The sequence below is a fragment of the Aethina tumida genome, chromosome 3 (assembly GCF_024364675.1).
Source record: "Aethina tumida isolate Nest 87 chromosome 3, icAetTumi1.1, whole genome shotgun sequence".
In the NCBI taxonomy this organism is placed as follows: domain Eukaryota; kingdom Metazoa; phylum Arthropoda; class Insecta; order Coleoptera; family Nitidulidae; genus Aethina; species Aethina tumida.
The window spans coordinates 17,815,792-17,825,705 of NC_065437.1; the positions used below are offsets into that span (position 1 = coordinate 17,815,792).

Here is a 9,914-nt window from a genome sequence, read left to right on the forward strand (position 1 = left end):
ATATTTAACATTTTAAAAAGTTGCTTTAATAAAGACCACCACTGTACATAAAAATAAATTAACAAACACACATCTTACTCTTACCATATGCTAATCTTGTATTATTTTTATTGCAACTTGATAAAATTTAACATTAATATAAAATAATGCGTATACATATCGTAATTAAGTAAAATTTATCACTATATTTTAAAACATAGGTTGTTGTTTTGTTGCTTTGGACGCCTCATTTCTCCATGATAATATACAGTGTCATGCAATTTGATAAAGACGCTAGTAATTGTCTTAATTAATTATTATAAGTAATTTTTTAATTTTTAAATATCAAAAGGTTTAAAAAGTTTTGGCAGCGGTGGGATTCGAACCCACGCCTCCGAAGAGACTGGTGCCTTAAACCAGCGCCTTAGACCGCTCGGCCACGCTACCTGTGTGAGTTGTTACATTTATTTACAATGTTATTGTGTTTATATAATGATTACAAAATAAAATATGTATATTTTAAAAATTAATCAAATTATTAAAATAATATATATATATATACACAAATAATTAAATAAGTTCAACAAAATGTAACTAAAATAACAGTACAGTTTGATTTTGTATAAACCTGTTCATAATTCAGATGTTTATTTTGTAGCATCCTATTTTTTAAAATATTGTATGTAATAATATTCTTAAATTATAAATAAAATAAGTTTCCTCATTAACATTAAATATAGTTTAGCGTATACTAAAAAATTATTATATATATATAAGAGTACAAGGACTACATTTTTTAATAAAACATCAGACAGATTAAGTGATAAAAATAAAAGTCAATATATTGTATATTATCGAATTACTCATTTGTCTTATCTTACAATTCCAGTTTATCGGGTACAAACGGTAATACCAAGGTTCATATGTAATATAAATTTGGAAAACAAATTATCCTGTAACGAAACAAATTGAAACTAACGCAGCCCTAATGAATCACCCAAGGTGCCCAGACAACACCGATACACTGATAACGTCAAGAAAATGACCCAGAGTCTGCACTATCACGTTAATGACCTTTGTCCTTTGATGTCATTACTATCGGACGCTTTCCCTAGCACACACATATCGTAACGCAACTCGTCAAGTAGTGTTCTCACGAGATAGGTGCTTGTGACTCGTATGTTTTTTGTAGAATGGGTCGCGATATTTGCATCGTATCAATTTCGTACTGGGACAATTTTCGTATCCATCTTCTTTCATTAATATTCGGCGGTTGGGTTTTCTTTAAACGTTTCATAAAATGGATCTGGGACCCAAATGGGTTTTTTAAGCTGCAGCTAAGGGACAACCCGCCAAACTGCTTGTTGGACTCAAATCTAGGTCAACACAAGTATGTCAAATTAAAGGTAGGTTTGAGTGTTTAGCGAGTTAAAGATTAACCTTTATGACGTAAATGATGTTAAATTTGTTAAATTCAAATAACATAGACAATAATTTAAAAATGTGTGCGAGATTTGATCAGCGAGTCTAAACAGAATTAATTAGTTTTTGATTTAATTCAAAATATTTATTATGCTCATTAATAAAACACGTTTTCTTTATCTTTAATTTATTTTACTTATGTATAATTTCAAGTCAATAATTATTCACAATAGAAGGAATGAATTGGAACATTTGTTTCAATCGCAATAATATAATTTTAATTAAGCATTTTGATTTTATATGTATAATATAAAAATTACTCTTATTAATATATTATATATAATTCACCACTTCAATTTGTATAATTTCAATTTGAATAGGTATTATTAAAATGTATAACATTGAGAGATCTTTATTTAATTTATATTAGTAATGTGAAAAATGTGTATTATATTTTGTGGTATTCATTTAATATTAAGTCCCTCTGTTATCACGCCATAATTCAAAATAATTTAATTCAGTACCGGTTTTAATATTTTTGGCTGAATAATTGAGTGAATTTGGTACAAAAATTAAAATTTTTGTTTTAAATAAATGCAATAATAATAAATAATAGTATCACACTGTAGTTAAAAAGCTATTACAAATAATGAAGGTCATTAATTTTAGATACTAATGTTTTGATCATTAAAGACACTATGGACGTCACTAATCAAAAACACGACCGAGTATTTTGAATTCACAATTTAATCGGTGTCAACCGTTTCTCAAAGTGTGATTAATGACATGATCACACTTGCAATTGATTATTTTATTGCATGCAAAACGCATGAGAATATTTGGTAAATTTTATTTCATCATAAAACATGGGTGAACCATTCAATAATGTTGTGCCTTTTTATTTAATTTAATGTACATTATAATGTTATAACGATAAAAATTATTATCAATAATTAGTGAACAACTTCATGTATACTTCTATAAATATATTTTAAAGAAAACAATCGAAATTTGCTGATATAAATTCGATGGTAAATATTCTTTTAATGATAAAATTACTGGAATACTTTATTGACGTATGTAGGAAACTTTAAACTTGGATAATTGTTTTAAATCATGATGTCAGAGTAAATGATCAAAGGCCATAATAAAAAAGAACAGTTTTTAAATCGAAAATTTGATTAATTTTGTTGTTACATATATCTCTAATATAAATATATAAATCATAATATTAATATAACAACCTAATATTCAGCAATAATAATAATAATAATAATAATAATAATAATATTCAACAGTGGTCTAAAGTTTCTCATATAATTGGACGAATAAATTTTTGAATATTGTGCATACATTTAATTATATTAAATTACATATTTTCCACAGGGTGTGAAACTGCATTATGTAGAATCAGGACAAAAGGATGAGCCTCTAGTCTTACTCCTTCATGGTTTTCCAGACTGTTGGCTGAGCTGGAGACATCAAATTCCTATATTATCCCAAGATTTCCGGGTCGTGGCGCTAGATCTTAAAGGCTTTGGTGACTCGGATAAACCAGAATCGAAAAAGCTCTACAAGGTCGAAACAATCCTTGAAGAACTGAAGCAACTCATTTCTGCTCTAGGAGTTTCCAGCTGTGTTATCATCGGACATGATTTGGGTGCACTGATAGGGTGGTACTTTGTGCATCAACATCCAGAAATGGTGGAAAAATTCTTTGCTGTATCCTGCCCTCATCCCAATGTCTATTGGAAAAGCTTGTACTCGACTTTCCAGTATCAATGGATGAATTTCGTACAACTACCTTACCTCCCGGAGATCGATGCGTTAAAAGAAGACGTGAAAATGATATCGGATTATCATAACCATTTGCCTAGCAAAGATGTTTACTTGGAGGCCTACAAGTACGCCTTCTCAAGAAAAGAAGACTGGACGGGGCCTATAAATTACTACAGAAATCTGCCATTTACAAAAATTTGTGATAATTGTGATCAAATCAATTTGTCAGTTGTGCTGATAACAGGAAATAAGGACAAATATTTACGACTCGAGGATGTGGTCAAGTCTACGGACTATTGTGAAAAGTTTTACATGAAAATAATTGATGGGGCTGGTCACTTTCCCCATCAAGAGAATCCAGAAATGTTTAATAAGGTGTTATTAAAATATCTGAGGCGGAAAAGTGTAAGTAAAACAGTGGAAAGATCACCATCTAAAAAACTAATGGAAAGAATGTTCGGTGCGGTTAGTAATATTCAGACTTACGGAAATTCTGTTCTAGATAGTGTGCAAAAGAAAACTAATGGTGTAGTGAATTTTCCCAATTTTAATTTGGGCTTAAGCAATAGTAACAATGAAGATGAACTGACTGATAATTTTAAGTTTTTGTAAAATGTATTTATTATAATTTTAGTACGAGTCTCAAATAATTTAGGGCAACTAATTTTATATAAAATTTATATTATTAAATGTAATGTATTTTTGTTAGAAAGTATATGTATAATTATGATATTAGTAAAATATCATTCATTATCTCAATGTGCTCGTTGCAATTTTATTTAACCTATTGCAAAAGAGATGTAAACAAAAGGATGGACAACACTTACATACTATAAACATTTCAAGGTGATTATTTATAGAATATCTAGTGATAAAATGAGTCAAAACAAAATTTGTTAAAGTTAATACATGATATAAATCACAAACATTTACAAAAAAAAACAAAATAATATATAATTAGATCTGAAGGATTGATTAATTTAATTTATTCTTTAATCTTTAATAGCATGTACATTTTAACTGTTATCATTTTCACTAGAAAGATAGTCACGTAAACGGTATTAAAATTTTTATTATAAAATATATACATAAATACATATTATATAAATAAGATTAAAAAAATATATATATTTCATTTAAAATTAATATTACAGTAGTGATATTTTGTCAGTACATTTTTTAGTTCTTTTTGATTATGGAATTTCCAATACTTTGTCTTAATTTTTGTAAAAAACTTATCACATTTCATGTATACCTCCTTGTTGCAAATTTAAGTAATAACACCAATATTCATTTTGAAGGCAAGTTCAACCAAATTTTGGGGGATGCTATCCTGGTAACAAACGTAAATTTCTTTCGGATGCGGCATATAAAATAATCTCCTAAAAGTTCATTTGAATAATACTGGTATGCTTTTCCTAATACAATCACCTACCCAACTACCCAGTAAACGATTTTGTTCTTCTTCGAGTCTTTATCGTCTAAGTACGGACATTCAAATACAATTCCATGTTCTTTTATGGCAATTAAACTTTTATTGATTACAGATTTTGCCATTTCTTGAACCGGCATGTTCTGAAAAAATGTATTCAAATTAATCTATCAATAAAATAATTTAATCCTTTTAGTAAATTCAATAAAAACTATTTTTTCTGTGTATTTTATTGAGTTACCAGTGTACTAAATACATCGTTACCTTAAATCTGAGAGTATTTTGAAAAAGGGCATGAATCTTCTGGCAACATCTCTTGAAATTATTAAGCATGGCAACTGATGTCTGTGACTGAATTCTACTTTCAGGTGGACTCAATATAATTCCTTGTGTTGTATCCAGCTGAACAAAGTAATAAAGAACGTTCTCCTCTCCCGCCGTCAGTCTTAACGGTCGATAGTCTTCAGTTTCAGATAACAGAGATTGTCTTATTTCAGATATATCAAAACTGCTATTGCTCATCTGACTTCCATCCTAATAAATAAAAATTAAATATTATTTTCTTTTTAATCGAGCGAAATTCTTACCGCGAAATCATCGTTGTCAGATTCTTCATCGTTGGAATCATATTTGTAACGTCTTCGTCTCCCACTTTCGTCGCTGATTTCGCTGTAACCCTCCTGACTGCCAGAACCTTCAGAATAACAGTCATCCTGTAGAGAATTGCTTGAATTGTATTGCATTACAAAATTCTGATCTGAACTTCGACGTTTCAAAATAGACGTCACCTGTAATATTAATCGATTTTATCACAAATTACAAACAAATTACATATAACTAGCCTCATTTTTCTTGGGGGAATTAGAGTCTTTGTGAAAACTGGCGTTTGATCTCAACGAAATATTGAAATCACTTTTGCGTTTATTGACAATAGGCAAAGGTAAACTAATTTGTTGTCCTGGATTCATAGAAATTAATCGATCCACTAATTCAGGTAATCCCAGCTCCTGTATGTGGGCCAATGTTGCTTGAGCCTCCTCTACGTAAAACGCATCGGGACCCATATTTTCTTCTGGAGGTTCGGTGCATCCACCTGCCTCCATGATCACTGCTAATAAATTCTATAAAATCAAAAAATATATTAAAGAAAAAACAATTAATAAAAACTTACTTTGGCACTACCCACAACTAACAGATAACGACGGCCTTCAGGTATTTTCGGTTTTTCATTTGAACTCCCATTACATGAGTGTGGATATACCTCTTTCCACAATACCAACGATTTAACAGGTTCAGTTCTGGATAAATGTAACAGACCCTGCTGTCTACAGAAGGAGTGCACGTCAATTAGATCCTCATGGGTGAAATGAGAAGCCAATAAATATCCAGAATGATAAAGAGAGCTGCCCAGAATGGTGAAAAGTCGTTGGCAATCTAAAGGCTCTTCATTCTATTAAACAAATATATAATTAAAAATCAATTTGAAACTGTAATCTTAAAAGGAAATTAAATTATTTATTAAAAAAATATTTCATACCCAGTCTCTATAATCACTAGCTTCCAATTCCGTGAGTGCATCGTCGATTTGCATTTTGGCCTCGTCTGGCAAATTTAAGAAAGGGGCCACTGACATTACATCCTCGAATTGATTCGGACTGATTTGTACCGACTTAACAGACAGACTCTGTAATTCTACAAATTGTTGCGCTGTTGCCCACAGACCACTACTTAATATTCTGGCAAAAAATCGCGAGAAAAAGTGATCAACTTGTGTCAATTTTAACTCATTGTTGAAACAGATATCCAGAGATTCATAAGAAAATTCTAGCAATCTAATTAATTCTTTATTGATGTGAATAATTTCTTTTGCTGAAGCGCGATTATCTGGCAACATGAATAGTAATAAATTATTGCCAAATTGAGAGTAGACGACGTGAGCTAACTTTTGTTTGTACATCAATGATGAGGATTTTGCTTCTGTTTTTGTTATATCAGAAAGTAGATGATTTAAAGTAATGAACATACCTCTAGCACCACACAAAATGTTTTTCTGTAATGGTCTAGGATAGCAATAAATAATATCTTCATAGTCACTATTACTTTCACTGAGTTTCTCAGTATTTATATATACAATTCCAACAGGATGTTTGCATAAAGTCTGCGTCAATAATTGTTCATCATCACCTTTGGAATTTAACAATTCTCTTACAAAGTTAGACTCATTATTTAGTTCGTTAATTGGTGGATCTTTTGTGACATCAATACCTGCTACTCTTTGCAATTTCAATAAGACTTCTCTTCTATTGATAAACTTTTGTAAAATGTCATCCAAGTTTTGTACATTTACATCAATATTATTTATACTCTTCAACCAATCTCCAATTTTTATGTTCCTTTCATGTTTTGCTTTGCTGTCTATAGAAAATCCCGCAATCATAACTCTATTGCCATCTGACAATGTGCTGACATTTAACCCTAGCAAAGATTCTGCCAAAGAAACATCACTGCTTAAATTGTGTCTATTTTCAACGTCAATTTCCAACATAACTTCTTTTTCTTCACCTTCTTGAAAATCTTGAAATTTAACCTGAAGCATCAATAAAACTTAAACAAAGCAAAAATTTAAACAGTAAGACAAACCTTTGATGTGTTGTCATTGTTGTCCTGAGTTTTCACAAACTTTTTACTACGACGCTTGCTTTCTCTGCGTCTTATTAACCTGAGAAATTTACCTCTTGTGCTTCTTCTAAGTTGAGTCTTTGAGAATGGTTCTGCTGGCTCTTTTGTTTTTTGATTATCCTTGTTTTGTGTCACAAATGGATGACATTCTATGTACAAAAGTTCTCCAGAGTAATCATCTACATAGGGTTCCCAATCTGGGATAGTACTGAAAATGAAATAACTGAATAACAAATCTTGTTTTGCAAGAATAGTTCACACACCTTTCATCTGAATCAGAATAGTAAGAGCTGTAACTTGATCCATCACTCCATTCCTCTTCTGAGCTTTCAGTTATGTTGTTTTGAGGTGGTTGGGCAGGTAGAAGTTTCTGCGATTCCATTATTTACGGTCATTTGAATAAGAAATTATCAACAAACATAAACAAAACACATAACCTAGAAAAATATACAGTTAGAGACTGTAAGACGCCAAAGGTAACTGTAACTTGGGCTTGTAGTAGCCTTTGGTATCCTTTTGTAGACACATCTCTATAATAAATAGGCAGCCCATATTACATTTACACTAAAATACTACAGGTACTACCTCTAGGTACTACTTCCATTATTGATTTAACCTCCAAAAATATCTACCTGTCTTTTGAAAAGAACAAGTTTAAGATAAAATCATTTCCAGTTAGGTTTTATTAAGAAAAAAAAGGAGCCCCTGGCATTGGAAAATCTAAAAAGTTATACATAAACCTAAAATCCATGAAAAATCAAAGAAGTCTATTACGTCCCATAATTATTATGGACCATAATTTACAGTCTCTGTATATTTGCCAATTGTAAATTAACCACTTAAAACAAAGCACTCTAAGTTACTTGTTTTTTCTAATTATATTTGTATTTTTCTCTATTTTTATATGTCTGTTATTACAGAGTATTATGTTTTAGATTAATGTCACACGACAACTTCTATAGGCTAATTTTTATTTTCAAGGTATCCTTGTAAAACCTTCCAATATATTATTAACGTATCTAATTATTTTCCATACTGAGCTAGTAATCAGAGTCGTACCCAAAGGGGGCTGTAAATATTATATTATTAAATACAATTAAAAACATTGTTGTTTAAAAATATAAGATAACAAACACAAAAATGCTGGATTTTTATGTTTTAAAATGTCAATATCATTTCTTGTCAAGTTTTTTTGAGATTTGTCTGTTACGATTTAATATGAAGTTTTTATTAATATTTCTATATTTAATCTTTATCCAAAAGACTTTGAGTCAAACACCTAACATTATGCCATTAAATGAAAGGTATTTTGTTGAGTTTATTTATAATAGTCGTAATACTTGGTTGATCTTATTTTGTGTGACATGGAGTCCCGAATGTTTAACATTTATGCCTGAATTCGAGTTGACTGCAAAACAATTAGAAAATTCTCTCAAATTTGGTACGGTGGACTGTGATGATGAAAAGAATTTGGCAAAAATTTACAATGTTGTCAATTATCCCACCGTTTATTTATTTCCTGCGGAATCTTTGGAATCACTACTATTTAAGGGCAACAATACAGCCACCGATTTATTGGATTTTATAGCTAGTAAAACAACTACAGTTCTGTATAACACAAATTCTCAAAATGGATTTGATGTTATTAATATTACGGGTGAGTAAATTTACTTGTGACTCTAGAGACAAATTGATTTGGTTTTACATATTCACCAGACTACAATGTAAAAGAGAATGTCTACAATTCAAATTTTCATTGGATGATTCAATTTTACATTCCCGACTGTCACGACTGTGAAGAATTACGGCCCCATTGGACGAAAGCTGCTGCAGAATTACAAGGAAAAGTAAAATTCGGTCAAGTAAACCTAGCTGAGAATCGTTACTTAAAAAAGAGAATTTTGGAAAGAAATTTCCCATCCATAAGATATTTTCCTCCGGATGCGGACATCAGATTTCTTGGTGTGGAATATGATGGTTCATATGATTACAAAAGTATAATACAGTGGACGTCGAATATAATGTTTAACATATCAAATCCTGACATTGTGGAAATCACAAACGAAGGCATTTTAATTAATACCTGCCACAACGTAGTACTATGCATAATCACAATTTTGCCTAAGATTAATCAATGTCCAACCATGTGTCGTATAAAGTACCTTAATATTTTAAAAAATGCCGCCATAAATTTAAAGTCCAAATTTTGGGGGTATCTATGGAGTGTGGAAGGTGATCAGATCTATTTAGAGCAAGCTTTGCAAGGACCCACAGCCCATAAGTATCCCAAATTGTTTGCAGTAAATTGGTTACTGCGAACTTGCGCCGAGTTTAATGGAAATTTTTCGGAAAAAACAATCATGGCTTTTTTGATTAAAGTGTATGGAGGTAAAGAGCCTGTTTATGTACCAAAAGCCGATTCTATTCCGTATATTAGAAATGTACAGCCGTGGAATTGGAAAGACTCGGATACGCCGGTGATAGAACATCCGGATAATCACGATGAAAGCGAATTTTAATATATTTAATAATTTTATATATTGTTTAGCGTTTTGTTAAAAAATTAATGATGATGTAAATAATGTTAAATTATTTACACATATGATAGAGATTTTTTTTAATA

At 30.6% G+C, this 9,914-nt stretch overlaps 3 protein-coding genes and 1 non-coding gene across 4 annotated transcripts; 2 read left to right on the forward strand and 2 right to left on the reverse strand.

Moving 5' to 3' along the window:
* Positions 1-344: 344 nt before the first annotated feature.
* Positions 345-426, reverse strand: Trnal-aag (transfer RNA leucine (anticodon AAG)). Its single transcript has one exon. It is a non-coding gene; the product is annotated as a tRNA-Leu (tRNA).
* A 675-nt stretch (positions 427-1,101) lies between these two features.
* On the forward strand, positions 1,102-3,939 carry LOC109598747 (epoxide hydrolase 4-like). The gene is made up of 3 exons (XM_020014668.2): positions 1,102-1,123; positions 1,172-1,385; positions 2,788-3,939. The coding sequence occupies exons 2-3, from the start codon at positions 1,173-1,175 to the stop codon at positions 3,790-3,792; spliced, it is 1,218 nt and encodes a 405-aa protein (XP_019870227.1). The 5' UTR covers positions 1,102-1,123; position 1,172; the 3' UTR covers positions 3,793-3,939.
* A 293-nt stretch (positions 3,940-4,232) lies between these two features.
* LOC109598754 (protein inturned) lies at positions 4,233-7,787 on the reverse strand. The gene is made up of 9 exons (XM_020014678.2): positions 7,555-7,787; positions 7,253-7,499; positions 6,150-7,199; positions 5,784-6,062; positions 5,455-5,733; positions 5,200-5,400; positions 4,877-5,146; positions 4,616-4,755; positions 4,233-4,562 (listed from the first exon to the last, which is right to left on the reverse strand). Exons 1-9 carry the CDS (start codon positions 7,671-7,673, stop codon positions 4,451-4,453), a joined length of 2,697 nt encoding a protein of 898 aa, XP_019870237.2. The 5' UTR covers positions 7,674-7,787; the 3' UTR covers positions 4,233-4,450.
* Positions 7,788-8,561: 774 nt separating this feature from the next.
* LOC126264944 (protein disulfide-isomerase A6 homolog) lies at positions 8,562-9,902 on the forward strand. The gene is made up of 2 exons (XM_049964746.1): positions 8,562-8,948; positions 9,008-9,902. Exons 1-2 carry the CDS (start codon positions 8,579-8,581, stop codon positions 9,808-9,810), a joined length of 1,173 nt encoding a protein of 390 aa, XP_049820703.1. The 5' UTR covers positions 8,562-8,578; the 3' UTR covers positions 9,811-9,902.
* The last annotated feature ends 12 nt before the right edge of the window (positions 9,903-9,914 follow it).

Bases quoted from the DNA above. Each gene is read 5' to 3' on its own strand.
- LOC126264944 (XM_049964746.1), top strand. From the start codon at position 8,579: ATGCCATTAAATGAAAGGTATTTTGTTGAGTTTATTTATAATAGTCGT. The intron at 8,949-9,007 runs GTGAGTAAATTT...CATATTCACCAG, and splicing joins TGATGTTATTAATATTACGG to ACTACAATGTAAAAGAGAAT.
- LOC109598754 (XM_020014678.2), bottom strand. From the start codon at position 7,673: ATGGAATCGCAGAAACTTCTACCTGCCCAACCACCTCAAAACAACATA. The intron at 6,063-6,149 runs GTATGAAATATT...TTTGTTTAATAG, and splicing joins CTAGTGATTATAGAGACTGG to AATGAAGAGCCTTTAGATTG. The intron at 4,563-4,615 runs GTAGGTGATTGT...ATGAACTTTTAG, and splicing joins ATCGTTTACTGGGTAGTTGG to GAGATTATTTTATATGCCGC.
- LOC109598747 (XM_020014668.2), top strand. From the start codon at position 1,173: ATGGGTCGCGATATTTGCATCGTATCAATTTCGTACTGGGACAATTTT. The intron at 1,386-2,787 runs GTAGGTTTGAGT...TATTTTCCACAG, and splicing joins ACAAGTATGTCAAATTAAAG to GGTGTGAAACTGCATTATGT.